The sequence below is a fragment of the Anomaloglossus baeobatrachus genome, chromosome 4, assembly GCF_048569485.1.
Source record: "Anomaloglossus baeobatrachus isolate aAnoBae1 chromosome 4, aAnoBae1.hap1, whole genome shotgun sequence".
Classification (NCBI taxonomy): domain Eukaryota; kingdom Metazoa; phylum Chordata; class Amphibia; order Anura; family Aromobatidae; genus Anomaloglossus; species Anomaloglossus baeobatrachus.
In genome coordinates this window covers 459,403,649-459,430,549 of record NC_134356.1, presented here as the reverse complement: position 1 = coordinate 459,430,549, position 26,901 = coordinate 459,403,649, and the positions used below count along the sequence as shown (strand labels likewise).

Sequence of the window (26,901 nt, the reverse complement as noted above, 5' to 3'; positions counted from 1 at the left end):
TTGTAGACGTGCTACCAGTACTCCGACTCTGTCCAGGAAGGCGCAAGGTAACTTCGTCATCAGTTGCATCCTCCTCCACCACCTCTGTTGACCTCCTCGAGTGCCTGACTGTGGGTTGACAGTAGGTGGGATCTAGAACTTCATCATCAATTGTTGTGTTTGCACTCCCCTCCCCCTCAGACCGAGCCTCTTCTTGCCCTGACCGAATATTTAAGTTGTCATCCCAATCGGGTATCTGCGTCTCATCTTCATCAGTATGTTCCTCATTGTCTATAACCACAGGTGTTACAGTTTGTGACAAAGGGTCAACATTATGCTCAGAACCTTGGTCCTCACGGCCTGAATCAGAGTCAGAAAGGTTCTGGGCATCACTGCAGACCATTTCCTGTTCTGTACTCACTGTAGCTTGGGAGCAGACCTATGATTCCCAGGCTATAGTGTGACTGAACAGCTCTGCAAACTCAGCCATCTCAGTTCCACCATACTGTGCAGGGCTGATGGAGACTTCAGAGCTGGGAGAAAAAAAGTTTGATTGGGATGACAACTCAGAGGACTGGTGTTTTTTGGATGCGGTACTTGAAGTGGCTGAGAGTTCACTTGTTGGACCACTTGAGATCCATTCAAGCATTTTCCTTTTTTGGCCATCATCTACCTTTGTTCCTGTTGTTCGTGTCCGTAAAAAAGGGAGCACATCGGATTGTCCACGGTAAGTAGTAGACATCTTACTTTTGCTGGTAGATGGTCTATCTTCAGCAGATGATAATGGAGCTTTGCCACCTTCCCCACGGACAAACCCTTTTTTTCCTTTTCCAACACGCCTCTTCCCCTTTCCACCAGCATCTGTCATTTTGGCACTCATGTTGATTGCAACAAGATTGTGCACTGAAAATGTGGTAGTAAAAATTGAGAGGTGGTGTAGATTGCAGCGGTGGTCTAGCTTTATTAACAGCAGAATAATAAAGAATAAATATCTCTGACAATGCAACTACGGCCCTTAAACTGGCAGCATAAATTGCTAGTATAATGGCTTAGTAACTATCAGTTTGAGTGTGCAATGCAGGCAGAGGTGCTGCAAATATCTGTGAACTACTGGGACTATACAGAAGTCCAACAGCCACGTTTAGGATGCCACTAGGTACACTCAGTGTTTGCTAGTATAATGGCTTAGTAACTATCAGTTTGAGTGTGGAATGCAGGCAGAGGTGCTGCAAATATCTGTGCACTACTGGGACTATACAGAAGTCCAACAGCCACGTTTAGGATGACACTAGGTTCACTCAGTGTTTGCTAGTATAATGGCTTAGTAACTATCAGTTTGAGTGTGCAATGCAGGTAGACGTGCTGCAAATATCTGTGCACTACTGGGACTATACAGAAGTCCAACAGCCACGTTTAGGATGCCACTAGGTACACTCAGTGTTTGCTAGTATAATGGCTTAGTAACTATCAGTTTGAGTGTGCAATGCAGGCAGAGGTGCTGCAAATATCTGTGCACTACTGGGACTATACAGAAGTCCAACAGCCACGTTTAGGATGACACTAGGTTCACTCAGTGTTTGCTAGTATAATGGCTTAGTAACTATCAGTTTGAGTGTGCAATGCAGGCAGAGGTGCTGCAAATATCTGTGCACTACTGGGACTATACAGAAGTCCAACAGCCACGTTTAGGATGCCACTAGGTACACTCAGTGTTTGCTAGTATAATGGCTTAGTAACTATCAGTTTGAGTGTGCAATGCAGGCAGACGTGCTGCAAATATCTGTGCACTACTGGGACTATACAGAAGTCCAACAGCCAAGTTTAGGATGCCACTAGGTACACTCAGTGTTTGCTAGTATAATGGCTTAGTTATAATGAGTTGGAGTGTGCAGAGGACAGGAGGGTACAGTGCCAGGATTGTGGGGCTCTGGGTAGAGGAAAGGAAGCCTGCCTTTCTATTCCCTCCTAATGGGGAAATGCAGCGAGGAAATCCCTGACCTTAGCTACACAGACGCTGTCTCTGTTTTTAGGACCTGTCACCTATGGCTCTGACCCTGCCGGTACGAGCCCTTAAAAGGACTGATAGAAAGTGCTATCCCTAAGCTGTCCAGCGCTGTGTATGGAGCGCATACAGCAGTATCGGCGATAGGACAAAGGACGGAGCTGCGCCAGTGATGTCTGACACCAAGGACGCAGAAGGCAGATAATGGCGTGCTGGAGGAAAATGTCCGGTTTTATAATGCAGGGACAAGTGACATGGACATCCTATCACACATGCCGTTGCTTCTCTGGCTAAACGTCCACTTAGCTGTGTGTGTGTCTGGGATTGGCTGACATGCTGGCCCTCCCCACTACACGCGCCCGCTTAGGGAAGGAAGACAAGAAAAAAAAAAAAAATGGCGATCGCCATTATCCATACAGCAGTGATCTGAAGGCGCTGTTCCCGCACACTATACACTGAAATTTCATAATAGTGTGAGTCACAGAGTGACTTACACTATTACAGCGGAAAGCCAGCTAGGAATTATCTGTTTTTTTTGCTGCTAGAACCGTTCTCGAACGTTTCTAGAACTAACGAGCTTTTGCAAAAAGCTCGAGTTCTATTTCGATCTAGAACAGGCCCCAAAATCACTCGAGCCTAGAACTGGAGAACCTCGAACCGCGAACCACGCTCAACTCTACTCCAGAGGTTGAAAATCTGTGAATACATTAAAAGTTATCTGTTCTGAAGTTAGACAGGACTTGAAAAGGCCACAGGGTGGTCAAGCTTCAGCTGCTAATAAGAGACGTTCTAGTGGCCTAAGCATTGGAGATGGGGATAATGTATGGTTGTCCACGAAAAATATCAGGTTTAAGGTTACTTTTGCCAAACTGAGCACCTCCTCAAGCCATATCATTTCCTGGTTCACCCAGTAAGAAATCCTCCTCCTTTTGTTCTATTTAAAGGCAATTTGGAGTATGCTGTGCAGAGAATCCTAGATTCTCATATGGTGAGAAGGTCTGTGCAATATTTGGTGCATTGGAGAGGTTTTGGCCCAGAAGAGAGATCCTGGCTATCAATGCCAAAAACCTGATCAGGAAGTTTCATCTTCTGTTTCACAATAAATCTGGTCCTAAGGGTCCAGAGGACCCTCATTTAAGGGGGGTACCATCCCATCTTCACCAGAAGCTGCTCCTTCAATGTCTGCTTCTGTCATCATGCATCATCATATCCACTTTGTGGATGGTGCTGGTGTTAGAAGAGATGTTAGAAGCAGAAGCTCTGAATAGTCCAGGCTCTGTCCATCCACTAAGGTTAGAGTGGCTGGGACCTGCAGTACGTTCCAGTCTGACATAATGGGTATGTGTGGGCTGTTCAGCTGAAGTTGTCAGCTCTTGGCTTCAACCTATTAGAAGGCACCACACTATACTAAAACTTTCAGCTTACTTCTGGAAGCTGCCAGATATAGCTTATGCTTCCCTCGATAAGTCTGGTTTTGTTCTCCTAATAAGTGTGGGGCCCCGAGGCTCGGTGTCGGTGCAGCGGTGCATTACCTTAAGGGACTCCACGCGGCTGGATCTTGTCACAGGTAGGAATTCCTCTATGTTGATTGTCGTGACGCCACTCTCAGAATTGCGGTCAGTGGAGACCGCCACTGCAGGTTAGGGGTGCCTGGGGCTGATGGTAGGTGCAGTCAGTTGTAATAGCCTCCTGAGAGTGAGGCATGCCCCAGGGTCCCGTGTAGGTGTGTGGAACTACAAGTCGCAGAATAACTCACACGCACAAGCAGGATGTCTTTCAGGGGTTTTACTCACTGATGGTGGCAGGGTGAGTAACCCGGGCGTAGCTGGGATGAACCAGGCTGGAACCAGGTGTCCTTCAGGCTGACTGGTGAGGGTGACTACCAACTCGCCTTCCTTAGCCCGTTGTCTTTTGGGGTAACCCCTGCTTGAAGCCCTGCTGGGGTCGCCCAGGGAAGTTGCTGGTGCCTCTCTCCCCTTCTTTTGGCCCGTTTGCTTGTAGCCTGGACCAGGTCACTCCGGCTGCTTGCCTCCTGTGAACTATGGGCCCTCACTTTGCTACGTGGCTGCGGACTCTGTGGTGTTGTCTTGGGGGTGTAAAGTGCCCCCTCATGCAGGTTTGGCAAAGGAAAGGTGAATCTATCCCTGCACTGGGACCTGCTACCCGTTTGGGCCTGGTATCTCCCTGACAGTCTCCTTACTTTCCACTCCGTTGCTCTCTCTTTAGCTGTGTGTGGATTTCGGGCAGCACTCCCAGGTGACCGTTCTCCCCCGTCGGTAGTCACTGCGCGTACGTTGTCAGAATTGTGTAGAGCTCCAGGGTCTGCTTCTGCCCTCCCTGAACTTCACCACTCAACTGTCTTCGGCTCACTCTTCCCTCCTCTCCTGTTCTTGCCTACGTCACCTAGCAACCAGGCTCTCCACCACACCCCTCGAGTGGAGATGGAGGCTTCGCCCCCTCCTGGGATCCCCAGGGGTCCTCTCAAAGGTAAATGTGTGAGACCTGATCACTATGCGCCTGTGTAGTCACACCTCGGTCAGCCTTCTGGATTACCTGTTTTGTACTGTCCCCAGCATGGGTGCAGTACTCAGTGGTGCCTGACCAGGTCAGGGGCGCCACATAAGTATTGGTGTTTTAATTTTTGACTTCGGCTTATTTGACGCTTCTCCTTACTGATGATTTTGCACCTTGCTGCCCTCTCAGTTTTGACCTGGCTACCTAAATACTCCTTTGGATCCTAATTTTGTACTTTTATCTGATCTCCCAGCGTAGACTCTGATCGTTCACAAAAGCCGACCTCCGGGCGATCAGCTGATCATTCACAATAGCCGGCAGCTGATAAACAGTAAAGAAAAAAACAGATTTTTTTTGCAGCATCAGTCACATCAGTTGTGCCACTATCTGCAACGCATCCGTTGCATCAGTCACACAACTGAGTGTGACTGATGCAAAACAACGGAACTGTGAACTTAGCCTAAGACAGGGGGCAAATGATTAACATTTAAAGCACCACACAATCAGTAAAATAAAAAAAATAAAAAAATGCTGCAGTGCTGCTGTAAGTCATAGTAAAATTCAGTTTGAGTTGAAAAAAGAATGTTATGATATGATTTAACATTACTTTTTTATTGTATTAACTGGAAGGAGCTGTCTAGCATTTGTTTATGACATTACATTTCTGGCGATGGATTACACACGTTACATTAACATGGCATTCTCATTTATACTGGGTTTTTTCGACAGAGATAAACACATTTTATGTTCAAATTATTAACCCATATATCCTTTTTTTCTAATCCAATAAAAGTTATGTGATAAAATGAAATAATAATAAGTTATATTAATATATTTAACAAAAAAACAATAATAGTAATAATTAAGAAAAGGGCTCTGTATCCATTACCAATTCTATTTTTATATTACATACATTCCTTCTTTTGTTACTACCACGTACTGTAGACTGATGTTAATGAACAGTACTGCATGATATGTTCTCAGCAGTCTTGGTAGAACAATTGATTGTCTAAGAGGCTCGCTGAATGTAAAGAGGTCCATCAAGAAATAGAACATTAAAATTCAGGTTATCAGCCAAACCAGAGGCATTCATCTGTATTCAGCCTGGCATTGGAGTTGGGAGCACAGTGTAGGTTATTTATTAGCAATGTGAGAATCTGCTAGGACCAGCCTCGTTGAACTTAACCAATTCTCATGGTAGTGAATTCATGTTTTTGGGACCACAATATATTTATATATGCAAGACTTATCACCAGCCTCTCATTCCAAAGGGATTTTCTTTCGGAAAATATTAACTACAAATTATTTCTGAAGTAAATAATATAAATGAGTAATAATTCAAGTAAGCATTTTAAAACTTGGTTTGGGCATTCTTCTCTGGTAAGGATTATTCTAACCCTTTCATAACCTAAAGAATAAACTAAATCCCTCTCTGAATTATTACACAAACATACCTCTTTCAATATGCATTGCAAAATTAGTTCTGGTAATTGTTACTCATATGAAGTGAAGTTAAACTCTCTTAGGGGTGCTTCACACATAGCGAGATCGCTACCGAAATCGCTGCTACGGCACGGTTTTGGAGACGCAACAGTGACCTCATTAGCGATCTCGCTGTGTGTGACACTGAGCAGCGATCTGGCCCCTGCTGTGAGATCGCTGCTCGTTACACACAGCCCTGGTTCGTTTTCTTCAAAGGCGCTCTCCCGCTGTGACACACAGATCGCTGTGTGTGACAGCGAGAGAGCGACGAAATGAAGCGAGCAGGGAGCAGGAGCCGGCATCTGGCAGCTGCGGTAAGCTGTAACCAGGGTAAACATCGGGTAACCAAGGTGGTTACCCGATATTTACCTTAGTTACCAGCCTCCGCAGCTCTCACGCTGCCAGTGCTGCCGGCTCTGGCTCTCTGCACATGTAGCTGCTGTACACATCGGGTTAATTAACCCGATGTGTACTGTAGCTAGGAGAGCAAGGAGCCAGCGCTAAGCAGTGTGCGCGGCTCCCTGCTCTCTGCACATGTAGCTGCAGAACACATCAGGTTAATTAACCCGATGTGTACTGTAGCTAGGAGAGCAAGGAGCCAGCGCTAAGCAGTGTGCGCGGCTCCCTGCTCTCTGCACATGTAGCGATGTTATGATCGCTGCTGTGTCGCTGTGTTTGACAGCTAAGCAGCGATCATAACAGCGACTTACCAGGTCGCTGTTACGTCACAGAAAATGGTGACGTAACAGCAACGTCGTTGTCGCTGTCGCTATGTGTGAAGCACCCCTTACACATCCTATTATTATCTTCATTTCATTGTAATACTTAAGGGTTGAGATTTTTATCTAAATGAGCAAACTAGGACTTTCATCATTGCTAGAACTTTATCCTAACTTCACCTCTTCAATGAGGCGTTCTAAGGACCATTGAGTTAGAATTAGAGATGAGCCTATCTGGCAGATTTTGAATTTGCCAAATTGGGCATATTTTTACTTGTAGCAAAGTTATTCTTCATCAAATGAATGTTCTTTATGCTCCTGAATCTGTCCAGACTCAAGAACAAAAAAAATCCCACCTCTGCAGCTGTGCTGTTGCTCACTAACCACCGTTCAGCTCTCAGGTCCTCTTCTTTCTGCCATCTTTAGCTGCATCTCCGGTGTCTTAATTCTAGAATGCGACTTCTGGCCGTGACAAGGCCTCAGGCTAGTGCCACACATCCGTGCCTCCGGTATGTGTTTGGCATTTTTTACACGTACCGGAGACACGTGCTTATGTTGACACAGTCCTTTTGATATAAATAGCCTCACGTCAGTGTTTTGGCACGGAGCGTGTGTCCGTTCCGTGCCTACGTTTGACCGTGCCGAAAAAGCGCTGACATGTCCGTTTTCCCCCGGCATAACGTCCTCACGGATCCATTAAATCCTATGGGTCCGTGTTTGCACGTACGTGATACGGATGGCCTCCGTATGCTATCCGTGTGGTCCGTGTCCGTGTTTTAAAATTAACGGTTGTTACAATTTCAAATACTTTCAGGTGGCGTAGCTAACATATTTTTTTGCTCAAAACTTACTTTGCATTTGCAGAAGGAGTGAGCAAGCAAGCAGTTGTAGTTCTGTGTAGTGAAATGACTTTTTTGAGCCCAATTTCTGCTTCAAAATATAATAATGGCTCCACGGGTGGACACGGAGAAACTGATATCAGCTGTCGAGACTCACCCACCATTATGGGATACACGTGTTGATGGTTACCATGACAGACTGACAGTTGACCGCCATTGGCTTCAAGTTGCTGAGGAAGTGTACCCCAATAATGCATGGGATAGATGTTCGCCTTCAAAGCGTGCTAAATATGGTAAGTTTATTTATTATTTTTATAGTGTGTTTTTTTTAATATATATTTTTTATATTTTTTTTAATTTCAAACTGTGAATGTTTTGTTATTGTAATGTTGTTTTTTAGTAAAATTAACTTTGTGAAGAATTGTTATATGTATTAATCTATTTATTGAGTTAATGTTAAATTTAATAAAAGGTTACCTAACATTTCAAAAGTACAAAAATTCAAAGTAAACTTTATTTTGTAATATGATTTTGAATTCTTCATGAAGTTAATTAATTAACAGATAAAACTGTCATGTGAATTTAAATTCCATGTTTTATTATTCTAATTTTTGTATACCAATTTCTAATCATGTTTTCTTTTTATTTTTTTTATTTATTTTTTTTAATAACATTTCAATATCATGACCTAAATTAATAAAATAATATTTCTCAATTTTTTTTGCAAAATTTTCTTTTTAATAAAAAAACATACCTTTATAAAATCTATATCACAATTACTTCCAAGATAATTACTGAGAAATATTATTTTGTTATGTGTGAATGTATAAAAATGTTTTTTAGTGAAGAATATTTAAAATAATGATTTTTCCTCTAATGTATTTGTCCACCTTTATTATTTAAAATTGTATATTAAATTTAGCAAACATTAATAACATTAATGTGTGCAGAATTATGCTGAATTTTGCAAGTGACATATTTTGTTAAATTCAACAGTTGACTTGGTAAAAAGGCGTTGGCGTTCAGCACGTGATCAGTACCGAAGGGAGTACAACCCTATACCATCCTCATCCAGCCAAGGCCGCAAACGCAGATATGTCTACTATGAACAAATAAGCTTCCTAGCACCCATCTTAGAAGTAACACAGTAAGTTTTTTGTTATATTTATTTGTTTATTTATTTTTTTAACATTAATTTTTCATTAAAATGCCATTCTTTTCAAAAGTAAGTTTTAAAAATATAAATGTTATGATTGTAATATGTTATCTAATTTAATATAGAACGGAGGATAATCTAGACGATTCTGATGAACAACCAACAGCTGGTCCCTCTGCTACAGCCACCTCAGCATCAGAACAAGAACCTGGCAGAGAAGACAGTGAAAATCAAGAGATTCAACAAGATGCAGCAGCAGCAACTGAATCACATGATTGTGGGACAGAGAGTGCACAAACCAACACCCAAGGCTCATCAACACAACAAACAACAACACCAGCAACACAATCAACACAAACAAATGTACTTCCACGTTTTGCACCACAACCTCTCCGTGCAAGAAGAATCCGCAGACCTGAGGAAATGAGATCCTTACCGGAAATAATTGACACACGCATTATTCACATAATGAATACTTTAATTCCAGAAACAGATGCCGAGCGTTTTTGTCGGTCTTTATCTACTAGCTTAACCAAAATTGCATCCGATAGGCAGGAACGGGTACGTGCTGCTATGCTGACCCTACTTTCAGCTAGTCAGGCAGAACAGGAACCAGTGAGAGTTTATGAGGCCATAGAAAATTGGCGTACCATTATCAGGACATCAACCAATGATAAGTTCATAAGGAAGAAGTACATTGGTGTCTGCAATGCGGGAGTCATTCTAACCAACACAATGATCATAAGATTACCCAGCAAAGTTACCATGTAGACCAATAAGAAGAGCACAAAGAGAGGTAGCTGAAGGTCAGGGTTGGAGGAGAGACCGGAGAGAACAAATTCCATCACAAGTGTTCTGTTTCTTTGCTCCATTGCAGTCATACATACAATATAATGCTACACATTGCTTAACAGTTACTCCACCAGTTTTTCATTAAAAACTTTATTGGTCTTCATATCCAAATCTGTAAACAAATGGAAAAAATATAGATGTCTGTTATATGGCAATACATCTAAAAATATACTAAATAGTTAAAAAGTAGAAAACTAAGTAATTTCCTTTCATCTTTCACTATCCCATACTTTCTCTGCTTCTTCAGATTGGATGCTGTATATAAGCACAAGCTCTATACACTGAAACAAATGGACCTCAGAAATGGATTACAGATGGACATTTGTTAAATAATATCTTCATGATTGCTTATTTTGTTGATGTCTTTAAATTACAATTAAAGAAAATTTGGTTCATCTAGAGATGACAACGCACTAGAGATGCCAAAAGACCACAACTACCAACTGAGGGCACCATTTGCAAACTTTAGTTAGTTCCTTTAATTAAATAACACCAGAGAATATGGAAATAGCCAATCTAAGGTTAATGCACTCTTAATATTACAATAACTATATTTTGGCATTAGAAGAAAGAAGATACCATTAGTTCTCCATTGATCAGTGATTGCTTGTTTAGAAAGTCTTCTATTCATTATTATTGACCTCTGAGGATGTCAAGACCACCTAAGATATGACATTTATTTTTATATAATTTGCTTTCTATCAATAAAAATAAATCTTGATTAAATATTTCATTATTAGAACAAAGTAAATTTTATTTTTAGTGTTCTGAGTCTGAATGTACTAACTATGAGTGAGCCCCATTCTTTATATATGATTAGGATTACTATGATATTAATAATCTCATTAAATATATTCTGCTCCTGTACTATTAATCATATTGTATCCAATAAAGCAACAAATATTAAGCATTTAACTGTGTTTGCTCTTGGCTGTAAAACTAGACCGAATAAATTATCATTCAGTTTAGGCACATTTTATCACAGATAATGGCGACATACCTTCTTCAATGTATTAAGACAGAATAGAATGATGTATATTTCTATGATATCAATCTCTGTCTTTCTAAGTGCCTTTTATAAGAACATTCTCTGGATATGGTATCTGGAGAAAAGCAATTCTGCAAGACTATCCACAAGGTAATTTGTCTTAATGAATAATTCCTAGGTGTCTCATTATGCTCATATGCTTTTTTATTGTCTTTTACAAGATCTAAAGCTTACATTTATCATGTGTCTTGTAGTGACGAGTGAGCGTGCTCGTCACTGTTCATTACTCAATCGAGTATTATGGGTGCTCAAGCACCATCCTTCAGTGCCTGCCCCACATGTAGGGCCACCTTTAGGGCATTACTGGCCTTACTACTGTATGGGGCCCTGTGAAGAGGGGGGCCAGGGCCCCAGGGTAAATACTTAGCTTTAGTAAGCCCAAAGCCCCATCATAGCTGCAACTTGAATAAAGCATAACCGCAGCAGAGAGGGTCACCTGTGTTGCTTCGGCCACTTTAAGCTGCATGTGTGCTAGCATATGGCTAACTTGCATGCAAATTAGGCATGTGGTGGAACCAGGGGCAGTGAAAAAGAACGACACTCCTCATGCCGAGGCCCAACGTGCAGCAGGGTGATGAGATCAACATGCTGTGACCTCATCACACTGCTGCGGGCAACGAGTAGCTGGGCCAAGGTGTAAAGAACGGGATGGAATGGTAAGCTCTCCATGAAGGAGCTGAAGTTTATATGTCCTGACATTTACTGGGGAGGGAAGGTAGGGGGCATTGGGCAAAATGTTACTATGAGGGCGCATTATAGGACAATAAAGGAAATTGCGAAAGGGGGAACAGTATAACAGGGAGCACTGTGTGGGGGTATATTACATAGAGAGGGAGTTTGTGGGGGCTATTATACAGAGGGATAGTGTGTGGAGGCTATTATACACAGGGTCAATGTGTGGGGGCTATCATACAAAGGGTATTAAACAAAGAAACCTGCGGCACATTACATAGCAAGACAGGGTCAACCACAAAACAATGAAGGGTGTTGAACCCATACCACTCCAGTAATCATAAAGACAAGGAGAACAAGGAGTTTTAAAGGTGCAAAAATTTAAAAGGTAATTTTTATTAAGACAAGTATATTAAAAATGGAATTTTGCATTTTCCATATGACACAGCAATAATACAATAGAAAATGAAGCCAGTACAAAAGAGATGGTACAGTGGGTACACAGACAAGAGTGAACCTAGTAAGTGCCCTAGATCAGGTGACCTAAAAATAAAGGCCGAAAAAACGGCTAACATTGGAGGTCAGAAATAAACCCTTGGGAGCCCGGTACACAAAGCCTGTGAGTGGAAGCGAAGGATAAGCAAGCAATGATGACCGGGTGTACGCCCTATACCTGAGCCTGAAGTAATCGCCCGGTAAGCGGCTAGCAGAGAATCAGCGGTAATACCTGGGGCGCCGGCGCACAAAGACTGCAGATGGAAGCACTCCGCGTGGAGGACCCGACGTACATTTCGCAATGGATTATGGTCGCTTATTCATGGCCCATGAATAAGCGACCATAATCCATTGCGAAATGTACGTATGTACGTATGTACGTAAAATGTATTTTGTACACTTGAGTACTATGGGTTCAAAAAGAACAACATAGTCTTCCAGCAGAACAATGGCCAAAGCATATGTTGAGACTGGCAAAGAAATGGTTCAATAACAATGAAGTAGAGGTGCTAGATTGACCCCCATACTCCCCAGACCTCAAACTAATCAAACATTTATGGGTAGAGTTGAAGAAAAAGCTGTATACATACCCAAATGAGTTGAACGGTATTCACCAACATTGAAAACGTGTAGAAGATTGCCAGGATCAGATTTCAGTCAAGACATGCTTGAATCTGATGGAAAGCATGCCCAGAAGGATTTAGGCAGTGTTGAAAGCCAAAAGATAGGAGTAAAACAGTAACAATGCCGTGAAATGACAAGAAGCTGCATAAGTAATCATATGCTTGCTAAATAGTTGGAAGTCAAATTTATGTGGGAGATGGCCAAGCTCATTGTTTAGAATCATATTTTTTTTTTTAAAAAAAAAAAATGTTTTATCTCCAAATTTTGCATTTTCTCCAGGGTAACTGGAGAAAATTCACCATGAAATGTGTTGTGCAATTTCTCATAAGTACGCCGACACCCCATATTTGGTGTAAAACTACTGTTTGAGTGCACAACTGAGTGTAACGCCTGCCTGGATCCACAGACTCAGATGGGCTGTAAAGGGGAGGCTAGAGGAAAGCCACTCACCAAGTAGGACCCCCAGAACCCTGAAACCCTTTAACCCCTATACAGGGATTTGGAATTACACAGGAACCTGGAGATCACTACCTGTGGAAGGCTGCAGTCCGATGAGAGTAGTAGTCAGGCAGGGTCAAACCAGGAATTGCGGAACAGGGACAGAATCGGCAGGCAGTGACGTAGTCAGGAAACGTAGCAGAGGTCAGATCCGGGTCGGGCAGCAAGGTACAAAAACAGTAGGCAGAAGGGTAGTCAAAAACACGCAGAAGTCAACACAGGAATCACCAACAGAATAGGACGTAACAGGAGCCAGGAAAATCAGAACTATATCTGGCAGTAATCATGTGACAGGAGGGGAAATAAGAAGGGTGTGGTGTCTTCCCATTGGCTGTAGCTGAACGCTGGCAACTTCAGCTGGAAGACACATGCCACCCACAGTCAGCCAGTGGTACTGCAGATCCCAAGCTAACCCAGCCCAGTGGATGATCGGAGCCTGCGCCCACTGGTGCCGCTGGCATCAACTTCTCTCCCATCACCAGCACCATCCACGGCAGGAACACGGCGTCGCCTGGCGATCGGAGCAAAAGTCGCTGGAGAAGACTCCGGCAATGACGTAACACTGAGTTTGGAAGAGAAGGCATGCCATTGACTCTTGGATTTTTTTCCGCTAAAATGTTGCATTAGCCACCAGTCTTTTTTATTTTCAATGGGGTAATGGGAGAAAATGAATTATAAAATTTGTTACACAATTTCTTCTGGGTACATCAATACCCCAAAGTAAAGAAGGGAAGAAGCGCCATATTATAGTGTAGATTTTGCTGCTATGGTTTGTGGGTGCCATATCCCATTGGCAGAGCCCCAGAGATGCCAGCACAGAGAAGGTGGGCTTTTTTTTCTCTTTTTAAATTCGGCTGATATACTGTATAAGTCCTTATACAGGAAATAATGTTTTCTAACATTTTTTTCTTGTATAATTTATTTTATCTTTGCTTTTATATGTTTCATTGTCAGTCTATAAAACTTGAGTGATACTCTGGCAATATTATTCCCAGCAGCGACCTGGAGTCAGGTATGCATCCAGGTGTCTATCCCAAGCTATTCTCATTCCATTTGAACAATGTTTCCATTCATTTCAGCAGCTTTCTTGCCTCCCCAGTCCTCCTGTTAGGTTCTCTGGAAAAATGCTCCATTTTCTTATTGACTTCAATTTTACTTGGTACTCAAGTCAAGCCTGTCTGAGCCTCAGACCTGCTTGATTCGAGTACTAAGCGCTCAAGCATTTTAGTGCTCACTTATCACTAATTGTTGATATTTTTAATAATTTTGTGTCAAGCTGCCACCAGGGGGAGCCAGAGCTCTGCAGCAGAAGACATTACACAGAGCAACGAGAACCAGGAAGTAAATACACAGCGTTCTCATACACTGCCTCACAGCACAGCTGAGAAGCAGAACTGCAGGGCATGGGAGGAATAGTCAGGCAGGCTGGGTCAAACACCATACGGGCAGAAGCAGGACTGGAGGAACGAGCAGAAGCAGAGTCAAAGTCAGGCCAAGGTCAGTACCGGAGAAAGCAACCGAGTGGGGAAAAAGGAGAGGGGACAGAGGACATGAGGGACGACCAGGGGACGGAACATAGACAAGGGCACGGGGGCACAGGAACAGACAGATCGGAATATCACTCACAGGACCAGCAAACACAGGCAAAGCAGTGCTAAGCTTAAAGCCGGTGCTGGTTCACTTGAAATGTCAGCTTTTAAGGCATCCAGGGTCCTGAAGTGAGGCCCGAGAGAAGGCTCCGCCCCTAGCCATGTGGACGGGGAGGCGAACCATGACATTTTGGTTCACAAGTCCTCAGACAGTTCTCTTCTCTTCTCTTCTTTCTGTTCTCCATGCTTAGTGTGGCACACACACACACAATGCAAAGACTGAGTCAACTTCTCCCTTTCTCATCTTATTTCAGATGTGATTTCATATTGCCCACACTTGTTACTTGCCACATGTCAGTTTGAAACAATGTTGTTTACCCACAATTTTGGAATATTTTCAACAATTTTGTCCAGCCCATTTTTGGTGTTTTGTGTGAAATTATGTCCAATTTATCTTTTTTTCCCTCTGTTTTTGTCTGTGTTGTTCCAATGCATACAAATTGTGCACAGGCCTAAAATTAGTCTACTAATTACCTATCAAATAGCCCAAACCATGATCTCAGATACAGTACACCTAATAGTAAGAAAATAGGCTAGATGTGAAATCCATCATATATATAAATGTGTAATATCACAACGTATGATGACACTCAGTTAATCATGCTATTATAGAGGTCTAAAACTGTTATTAGATCATTTAGCATTCTATAACAGGTAGTCTGTCAATCCAGATAACCATCCCCACAAAATCTGGCACTTAGCTTTAAATACAATGTTCATCTAGATTCCATAGTCCAAACGCGTTCCTCCCTTCAATTCTCAGGGGTTCATCAGGGGATTTAGATAATGATGCTAACGTGGGCACTCAAAAACAATCTAGGAGCATAGTGGGACGCTATATGATATCCTCTAAAGGGATGCAAAATAATAAATATTACAGAAAAGTAGAAAATCAAGCAGCACTCGCCATCCTTAAAATGCCTTTTATTCAATCCTTTTAAAATGTGCTGGGAGAGAGCGGGATGTGTGTGTAGGGCTTCCTTTAAATAGCTACCCAGACACTGCCACGATTACCATACATACACGGTAAATAAATAGAAATAATCTTTTTTTTACAATGAACATGTCTAACATACTGTGTCACCATTATAAAAACACTGACAGGTCACTGCTGTCATTAAAACCCAATGGACCGTGTGCAGTCAGACGTGGAATCCATTTAGATTCTCTTCTTAATAGGAGCTTATGGTGATCTCCACCTTGCGCTGGTAACTTAACTCTTTCAAGCCCAGCAAATCGAAGAATTTCAGGATTTGTCTGATGAAATGTTTGACTATGTTTAATTAACCTAGTTGAACCTTTGCTGGGGTTTATAGAATTAAAATGCTTTGTAAATCTTACAAAAAGTAGTCCCAATATAATAAAAGCCACAGGGGCACAAATCCACATCCACTATGAATTGTGTTTACAAGAAATAAATAGCTGAACTCTATGTAATACAGGAGTTTTCCGTAACGTGCAGTGGGCTTCATAAAGTCTGCCACTAAGATTGTTCTTGTGCTTGCCAAAAAAATTCCTAAGATGTGCACAGGAAAATAAATTACATAGTATAAGGGGATTCCTGTTTTGCACAAAAAATACTGTCAACAGACAATATATGCGTGAAATTCAATCAGTCTTTATTGTGGCCTGTGCATTCAAAAAAACCAACGTTTTAGCAACATCAGTCTCGAGCGCAACTATGTCCGCACCTCAAACACCACGCTACAGCCATGTGAATGGAAAATTCTCTACAAAAAATTCTCTATATTTGATCGTTCACCCAAGTTCTGTGACCTACATTCTTAGATAAGAACCTTGACTAAGGGGTGCTTCACACACAGCGAGCTCACTGCCGAGATCGCTGCTGAGTCACGCTTTTTGTGACGCAGCAGTGACCTCATTAGCGATCTCGCTGTGTGTGACAATGAGCAGCGATCTGGCCACTGCTGCGAGATCGCTGCTCGTTACACACAGCCCTGGTTCGTTTTCTTCAAAGGCGCTCTCCCACTGTGACACACAGATCGCTGTGTGTGACAGCGAGAGAGCGACAAATGAAGCGAGCAGGGAGCAGGAGCCGGCGTCTGACAGCTGAGGTAAGCTTGTAACCAAGATAAACATCGGGTAACCAAGGTGGTTACCCGATATTTACCTTAGTTACCAGCCTCTGCAGCTCTCACGCTGCCTGTGCTGCCGGCTCCGGCTCTCTGCACATGTTGCTGCTGTACACATCGGGTTAATTAACCTGATGTGTACAGCAGCTAGGAGAGTAAGGAGCCAGCGCTAAGCAGTGTGCGCGGCTCCCTGCTCTCTGCACATGTAGCTGCATTACACATCGGGTTAATTAACCCGATGTGTACTGTAGCTAGGAGAGCAAGGAGTCAGCGCTCAGTGTGCGCGGCTCCCTGCTCCCTGCACACACAGCTAAGCGGTGTGCGCTGGTAACTAATGTAAACATCGGGTAACCATACCCGATGTTTACCTTAGTTACCAGTCTCCGCAGCTTCCAGACGGCGGCTCCGTGCAAGCGCAGCGTCGCTTGCACGTCGCTGCCAGCTGGGGGCTGTTCACTGGTCGCTGGTGAGATCTGCCTGTTTGACAGCTCACCGGTGACCATGTAGCGATGCAGCAGCGATCCTGACCAGGTCAGATCGCTGGTCGGATCGCTGCTGCATCGCTAAGTGTGAAGGTACCCTCTCCATCACATTCTTCCCAGGTTGCCCATCTCCATCATATTCCCCCATGCTGCCCCGCTCCATCATATTCCCGCATGCTACCTCCCCCAATCATATTCCCCCATGCTACCCCTCTCCAAAATATCCCTGTTTCACACACACACACACACACACACACAGTTCCTCCTAAAAATATTCGCACTCACACTGCTTCAGTGCAAAATTCCCCCCCTCTTCACAGATACACAATGACCCTATGAATAAAGTACTCCATCCACTTTCTCTCGCAAAGCTGTGCACCCTTTCATACATTTTGTGCTCCAATCCCCTCCCCACTCATCCACATTAATACCACATTTCATCTTCATCTCCTCCGTGGAACGCTTACAGGAGCCCGACGTGTATTTGTGTGCCACCAGTGCAATGACGTCAGCAATATACTGACATGATCATGCTGCTGCACTTCTGGGCCCCAGGCATGGCACTACACTGATTGGGCAGGAGGGAGCAGCGTTAGACTCCCACATCTCGCAGGCCTGATAGAGGCTTGATCTATGACCACTCTCTCATCATCAGGACCAGGGGGATGTACAGAACAGCACAGCGCACCGACCCCTGCTCCTGCCGATTTTAGCTGTGTAGTGCAGCACGATCATGTGCTCATGACAAAGAGAAAATGGCCATAGATTGAGTGGCCCACTATAGTAGCAGGCCCTTATGGCATTTGCCGGAATTGCCAGATGGCCAGTATGGCCCTGATATGGGGTGTTAGTGTACTAAGGAAAAATTGCACAACAATTTGCATTTTTTCCTGTTACCCTTGTAAAAATGAAATATTTGGGGTAAAGCAACATATATGTGGTAAAAATGTATTTTTTCATTTTGATGACTCAACATTATAAAATTCTGTAAAGCATCTGGAGGTTCAAGGTGCTCACCAAATGTCTAGATACATTCCTTGAGGGGTCTAGTTTCCAAAATGGGGTCATTGAGTGGGGGCACCATATTGTTTACATTAGGGTGCCAACCTCCACAGGCAGGAGGGCCAATACAGGGTGAGTTAGACCCTTTAGCCGGCTCTAGTGACTAATCCATAATATTAGTCCAATTTTTCCTGGAGCAAAATCAATGCTTTCATATTTTTTGCATTTATTTTTTATATAAGTGCCATTTTAATATACTGTATATCTAATAAACTATATGATTTTAGGGGTTTATGCTTTTGGTTGTAGGTTGATTTAGAGCCCCTAAACCTATATCTTTTTTTCTAGGGTTTATTAATTGATGGTGTCTGACCATATAGAGAACCTTTAGCTGCAGTTTGGCGCATTGTATTTGCGTTGATCCCACAGAAGTTAGCAAGAAGAGTAACTTTAAGCTGATGTTAGTCTCCCCATAGAGTACTAGCATGGGGGTCCCATGGTCACACAGACACATATTCATTATGGAATTTTTATATTTGGATGCTCTCCTTTTCCTCCCTGTCATTGGTGGTTATAAGGTTAACACATGAATGTAGTTATACTTACCAGGTGAAAGGTCATCCAGGTCAGCTGTGGAGGCACATGCAGGTTAGAAACATTTTTTGGAAACTGAAGAAACGTATACAGATTATTTTGACTGTGCTCATCATCAGTTTTCAGTTCACAGTGAATGCAGCTGATGTTATCTTATCAGAATTATTGGCTGTAGATATGTATCACTTATAATCATAATGATTTATTATGGTTTTGTCCGGAACAATTATTGCCAGTCTGTAATTTTTGGTTAGCCATCCAGAAAAAAATAAAAAGTTAAGTTAGCAAGTTAGTCATTCTGAGGATCAAACTTATGTCTTGGCTCCACTTGCGTTTTACCCTGACAAGTTCCATCTGATAAAATATTGGACTGCACTCGCACTAATGTAAAACTATGGGACAGTGTCCATCTGCTGTTCTTTTCTCATGCCATATTGGCCTGAGAAAAGAATCGCAGCATGCGGTGTTTGGCAGTGAGTCGCGATTCACACGCACCTATACAAGTCTATGGGTGCATGTGAAACATTGTATAGCACTCGCGTGTCATCTAAGTGTAGTGCGATATATGCAGAGACAGACAGCGGAGAAAAGGGAAAAAGTACTCGCTCCCTCTTCTCCGTACCTGTGATGTGTTCACAAAATCGGATCACAGTTGCATAATACTCAGCTCACGCTTGCAGCAGAGCCTGAGGCGAGGATCATTAGCATATCACATTTGATGCTCTTACAAGTGAAGCCAAAGCCTTACATTGAAAAAGTGTCCACCGTTGACACAAAATATGCTGTCTGAGCCTGCAGATCCCAACTGCAGTTCTGTGATGCTGGCCAGGACCAAATCAGTATTGGAAATGGAGACAGCAATGGCTAAAGGTCACTTTACACGCTGCGACATCGCTATCGATATCGCTAGCGAGCGTACCCGCCCCCGTCGGTTGTGCATCATGGGCAAATCGCTGCCCGTGGCGCACAACATCGCTTACACCCCTCACACGGACTTACCTTCCCTGTGACATTGCTTTGGCCGGTGAACCGCCTCCTTTCTAAGAGGGCGGTTCGTGCAGCGTCACAGCGATGTCACACAGCAGTCGTCCAATAGAAGCGGAGGGGCGGAGATGAGCGGGCGGAATATCCCGCCCACCTCCTTCCTTCCTCATTGCCAGTGGACGCAGGTAAGGAGATGTTCGTCATTCCTGCGGTGTCTAATCTTTCTCGTAACTATACACATTTACACACATTCGGTTCTCCTTTTCCCTGTGATAATTGTTCCCTCGTTATGTGCTCCCATATGCATCACACACGACTGCTGTTTTATACACGCATGCGCACAGCAATTACCTCTTGTCTCATTACAGCAGCTCTGCGTGTGTGCTGGTTCTGAGTTTCTCGCGCTACTATCTTGGACTTCCCGTGCATGCGCGGACTTTCCAAGATGGCGGCGCGCATCGCACTTACCACATTGCGATGCTCTACATGTATTCCTCCATGACGGACCGGTACGGACCAGCAACTAAAACACCTAACAGGTGAATCACATTATCTTCATAATGGTATACATTTATATTCTACCTTTATTGTAGCTCTGTGCACGCCTACCCTGAGGAAGCCGTCCTTGGTGGCGATACGCGTGGGCCTTCCTCACGGGATCTCATGCTGACCCCCCGTCCTTGCTCCCACACACCTTAACTACCTTCCCCTTAGAGGGATTTATGGTCTGTATATAAGTATAGGCATATCGCTATATCAGGCTATCTGACCATAGCCAGCAATTGCTATTCCATACTTTTTGACTATGTCCCATTGTTGCTGGGCCTTTTGTGGCTTTTTGAGGGTGTAGGTCTATATTGACTTTTACTATCATTTTTTCCCCTTGGGATTGACATGATTGTATACATATTGTCAATTGTTGTTTCAATTTTGCCACATGTTATTGATGCCTGTAATTATGATTTATGATATATAATATTCATAATATTGCTGTGGGGCTGGGCGGCGGGTGCATGCCGTGTTATTAGGTGTGTGTTTTTGTATTTTAATGGTTTTTAATATTTTGCTACAAATAAAGGTTGCTTTTACCACTATTGTTGTTGTGCTCCCCATTATGTGCGGTACTTTTTTCTTCTTGTTCCCATTTACTCCTTGCCGCACGGGTGAGCACTTGCTCTAATATAATATGAATTATTTTTGGCGGTGCACCCTTTTTTTCTGGTTATTCCTGCGGTGTCACACATAGCGATGTGTGATGCTGCAGGAACGACAAACAACTAGCGGCATTCACCACCAACAATATTATGAAAAGGAGCGACATGTCAACGATCAACGATTTTAGACGTTTTTGCGATCGTTGATCATCGCTCCTATCTGTCACACGCTGCGATGTCGCTAATGACGCCGGATGTGCGTCACAAACACCGTGACCCAAACGATATATCGTTAGCGATGTCGCAGCGTGTAAAGCACCCTTCAGTATTGACTAAACACACTAATCGTTAATAACAGAGTGCAATAAAAAAATGCAGGAATGACAATTTAAAAAACCAATAAGAGTATAAAAAGAGCTCAATATAAACAGGAATATTGCAAGTATGAAGAAAATGACAGATTTTGCATGTATTCATCTATTCTGTTTATATCAACTATATTTAAATACTATTTTTTCCTTTCTTTCACAAAGATACATTTTCAAATGATTTTCCAAAGGCAATCACCAGTTTTGCGGTGCTCCTGCTACCAATGGTTGAACATATTGGATGATTTTCGGGCATATGACTAGACCAATATACAAATAAGTATAGACAGAGATATTTTATTTGTACATTAAAGTATGGTTAATTATATATTATATAAAGATATATATATATATATATATATATATATATATATATATATAAAAATAATGGTTAATTATATATATATATATGCTTATATAGAGACTAATCCCTCATTTCAAAGTGGAGACATCCTGAACAGATAACCACGCCCACCTGCTTCTAATGACATTACATAGGATTCGCTTTTAATAAAAAACTAAGAATTACACAGCAATAACAACAAAAATATAAAACAATATCAGAATTATTGAACATTATGTAAAAAGATTTTTTGTTTTAAAACTTAATTAAAAGTTTAATTAAAAGTTAAATAAAATTCAACCTTCTTTTTTTTTAATGTACAAATAAAATATCTCTTTACTTATTTGTATATTGTGAATACAATTCCCAATAAACGAGCCATAGGGTGGACACGCTGCCAGCATAAATATACTGGCAACGTGTCTGCACTACTAAAATTAATTCAAGAAAGGAGAAGAAACGAGTATATATGCAATACAAAAACTTTATTGCTAGAGATCACACGCAAAGACAGCACAAATAGTTAAAATACTACCGAAATATCAATACATCAAGGGAGGTACATGGTGTAAAATCAATATTGTAGTATCAAAATTTCCTATCAATCTCAGATAGCCGTGGGAGAGGCGATTTTAATCAAACAGATCAATCTCAAATAGCCGTGAGAGAGGTAACTTTGATCAGATAAATCACTCTCAAATAGCCATGGGAGAGGTAGTTTTGCTCAAATAGGCAGACAATATGAAACGGTATAGAAAAAACAATAACATGAGCCAGACTTCATTATATGGTTCGATTGGGGCTGCTATCGTCAGCCACACAGTACCGAGGGGAGTGTGACCCACGCTATAGGTAAACATAAGATGGATGTAAAATCAGGACAAAAATATACTATACAGTTGTAAATATCAGTCTACCTGGCCCAAGGTGTACCACAGGAGGCAGGGGGAAAAAGCCTAGATGGGTCACAGTGTAATTGAAATAGATAAAGTGCAAGTGCGCATACCCATACTAACATGACAAGTATAGTAGTACACTATGAAGGGATAAAAGGCATTACCGCAAATTTTAGAGAGATTAAGATAGAAAAACCAGAAGTCCTAAGCCATGAAAACACCTATGCACACATACCCAATGGATAGGGATCACCACCGATGCGTGTTTCGCCGCGGTACTTGTTGCTTTCTCAAGGAGGAAGACCCTAATGGCGATATAGACCCAGTGAGTATAAATAGTCACTCCATTAAATGCCATGACCGTCAGGTGTGGAAGGATGTGTGATGCAACAGGCAGTAATGCCCATTTGTAAGCTGATAGGAGGTTAATAAAAAGGTGGGCGGATGCCAAAGGACGTAAAATACAACATGATCACATATAGGAAATAACAATGAAAAAGTAGCGTATACTATTCACAAGGATTGCCATCAGAAGTGGTAGCCTCAGTAGTGTAATGCACCCCTAGTAATAAAGAGCAGAATGCCTGAAAGGGCTGAGTGTTTGTTATAAACTAGAGGGCCAGGAAGTGTCCCGCAGTGCCCGGATGTCCCGCCCTCTAGTCAAGCCAGGGAGGTATGCACGGTGTCTGGGACGCGTTACCCCGGCAACCATGCGATCCAGCCTGGCATTAGACAACAGGGCGGGTGACATCACGTGGGAGGCATGGAGTCGGAAGTCCCACCCCCCATTCATCACTATGAGGATTTTTTGTTTTAAAACTTATTAAAAGTTAAATAAAATTCAACCTTCTTTTTTTTTAATGTACAAATAAAATATCTCTTTACTTATTTGTATATTGGTCTAGTCATATGACCGAAAATCATCCAATATGTTCCACCATTGGTAGCAGGAGCGCCACAAAACTGGTAATTGCCTTTGGAACTTCTTTCACTAAGTGGAGCTGCTGGAGGGCTCCTCCATAGTATCTAGTGCGATTGCTGCATACTGCACCATAACCCTATTGGAAAGTGGATCAACTCCTCTTGGCTTATTCTAGGCTTTCTAACCTCTGAACCAGGTGAGAGTTCCACTATTTCAACACCTTTTATATAATAAACTCACTACACTCAGATTTGCGTCGCGTTTGTCTCTTTCTATCTTTCCCTGTCTCCAGGGTATTTTTTCAATTTTCAAATGATTGGAATACTTCCATTTTTCTTCTAAAATATATACAATGAAATTATTTTTATATGTGATTAACAAGTAGAAAATAAAAATTTGTCAAGGTGTCTTGCGCATCTAGTGCATGATACTCAATGAAGTGAGGTCAACAGCCTTTGGCTCCAAATGTTAACCATGCATTTGGCAGATGGACTCACTTCCGCTGATTTACATATAACACCTATTATAATATTACTTTTTAGACAGTACAGTAGACATCCTGGTGATCTTGTACACTAAAATGTACTTTTACAATTAAGCGAATCTCTTACAATATAATTCAGGCATTTTTATTCAATTTAGGTAAGAGATTCCAAAATCGTTGAATGTATTTTCTCAAACTTTCAGGGATGGGATTAAAAAAAGTAATAAACACATACTGTATACCTACCTCTCCTTAGCCCTCCTCATACCAGTCTTACTCCTGCCTCTTTCTTCTTCTGATATGCTCCTTTTACTTAATTTCCAGCCTGGTTTTCGGGCACTGCCACCGCTGACTAGGCTCGATGTCACGTGGGATGTGACCCATGTAGGGGATGGCCAATAAAGGCCTGTCTACGATGCAAGATTACCGATCTGGAAAAGTATGAAAAGGAGGCTTTTTTTTTTAAAAAAAAAAAAAAAAAAAGAAAGAGGAGCAGTGAAGTGGATAGCCTTGCTGAGGACTGAGGATCGCTGAGTATATGAGTTTACTGTTTTGTTTTTTTTAACCCATTACTACACCTCAGAATTCAGCAAAATGTTGAGAATAAATTTATAGAGAATTTGATTGGTTTAAAGGGGTATTCCCATCTGTAAGTAATGTTATTAGAGATTAGTGCATCAATATTAAGGAGGTATTCCCATCTCCAAGATCCTATCCCAATATGTAGAAAGAGTAATAATAATAATAATAATAATAATAATTATATTATTAGCAAATACCTCCAATTAGAAATGTAGCATAGTGCTTCTGATTCACTATAGGGTGCTTTACACGCTGCAACATCACTAGCGATCTCGTTAGCGATGTGACATGCCAGATCACAGATGCGATCTACCGAGCTCACACATGTGACCGGCGCTATAAAACCAACCAATGTGCAATCTCGGCAGATCGCATCTGCGATCTGGCATGTCACATTGCTAACGAGATTGCTAGCGATGTTGCAGCGTGTAAAGCACCCTTATGTCACTTAGGTCATATTCAGAGCATTGCAGGACCTTAGGTAGCCATGGTTACAACCATGCATATTGTTACAGTTAGTTGCTAGTGGTCATAACCATGGATACCTAAGGTCCTGCAGTGCCCTGAATATGAGCTAAGTGACATAGTGAATCGGGAGAACTATACTACATATCTATTTAGGGGTATTTGCTAATATTATTATTATTATTATTATTATTATTATTATTATACCTACTACATATTGGGATAGAATCTTGGAGATGGGAATAACTCTTTAATTCGTTCATGTCAAACAACTTTCCTTCGGCAGGCACAGTTGCAAAGTCTTCCAATATACATAAACTGACCTTGACCTCTCTATATCCATTCATGTACAAATACAGGCATAAACAACATCCATATATTGCATTGTATACATTTTTATTACCATTAATATGGAACGAAATAGGCAGAACTGCATACGTTGGTCTATATGTCAGTAAAATATATATGTTGTTCTTTGTCATAAAAATTCAACTGGTAATACAAACATAGACACAACAAATTATTATTGAAATATAAACTCTGATAAATATTTCCAGCATTTTTTTAGTCATTAAGTTTAATTTGATGTAGAGTTTTGAAAAATATTATACTTTTTTTTACATTTTATGTCAATTTTGGCCAGGCTCTATTTGGATATATATGCAGCAAAGCTGACATCCAGTGATACGATCATTGTGGTTCTGCTTCATCTATACACAGAGGATCCTATTGACATTAAGTTGTACCAGCGCTTTTTTAACATCCTGGTTTCTTAAGCTATAGACCATGGGATTCAACATAGGGATTACTACTGTATAGAACACTGACGCTACCCAGTCCTGATCCACTGCATAAGCAGAGTTCGGTCTTAAGTACATGAAGAAAACTGGGCAGTAAAATAAGGCTACACACGTAAAGTGGGAGACACAAGTGGAGAGCAACTTGCTCCTACCTCTAGAAGAACTAATTCTAACTATGGAAAATGAAATGTAGACATATGATATCACTATACATAAAAAAGAACCTACTTCAATAGAACCAGCAAAAACAAATAAGAAAACTTGGTTAAGAAATGTATCTTTACATGAAAGTCTTAGGATGGGATTGATGTCGCAATAGAAATGATTGACATGATTTGACCGACAGAACGGAAGGCTAAATGCAGAACATGTATGAATCAATGAATTAACACATCCTGCTATGTACACCGAGCTAACAAGTTGATTGCACATCATTTTGTTCATAATAACAATATAATACAGCGGTTTACAAATAGCGACATATCGGTCATAGGCCATCACAGCAAGTATCATCCCTTCTGTGCTCGCCAGGCCAATGAATAAAAACATTTGTAATGCACAAGCAATACTGGAGATTGTTCTGATATCAGAAAACATGTTGGCCATAATGTTGGGTGTAATAGATGTAGAATAAAGGATATCTATAAAGGATAAGTTCATTAGGAAGAAGTACATCGGTGTCTGCAATCCGGGAGACATTCTAATCAATACAACGATCATAAGATTACCCAGCAAAGTTACCATGTAGACTAATAAGCAGAGCAGAAAAAGAGGTAGCTGAAGGTCGGGGTTGGAGGTGAGACCGGAGAGAACAAATTCCTTCACAAGTGTTTCATTCTTCATTCTTGTTTTTCCATATTTTAAATTGACAGAAAACTGAACATTCTATTTTTTTAAAAAGAACATGAATATTTTCATTTGAATTCTATGTACAGTAGATACAAAAAATAGCAGGATAAATTATTCAAGACAGATGAAAGCATAGTATATTGTCTAAAATCACGACTTTTATAAAGCTCTTGAGCAGCACAATTTGAGAGCAGCATTGTTCCAAAAGGACTTGTTATTTCTAATTGATCATTAATGCTTTATTTGTTGTCTCTATTTGTCTCAGAAATCTATAGAGAAATAAATAGAATTTACTGCAGGAGATTTAGCTTCAATTCCCTGTAGGTAGAGAATCTAGCTATTGTTATGGTGCCC

General features: G+C 41.7%; 1 protein-coding gene and 1 pseudogene across 1 annotated transcript; both read right to left on the bottom strand.

Annotated features, from left to right (window-relative positions):
- The window catches only part of LOC142302525 (olfactory receptor 5AP2-like), a 132,940-nt pseudogene extending 123,368 nt beyond the window's left edge, over positions 1–9,572 (bottom strand).
- Positions 9,573–25,608: 16,036 nt separating this feature from the next.
- Positions 25,609–26,541, bottom strand: LOC142302524 (olfactory receptor 5AR1-like). Its single transcript, XM_075343619.1, has one exon. The coding sequence runs from the start codon at positions 26,539–26,541 to the stop codon at positions 25,609–25,611; it is 933 nt and encodes a 310-aa protein (XP_075199734.1).
- Positions 26,542–26,901: the final 360 nt, after the last annotated feature.

Excerpts from the sequence above, each read along its gene's own strand:
- LOC142302524 (XM_075343619.1), bottom strand. The coding sequence starts at position 26,541 with ATGAAGAATGAAACACTTGTGAAGGAATTTGTTCTCTCCGGTCTCACC.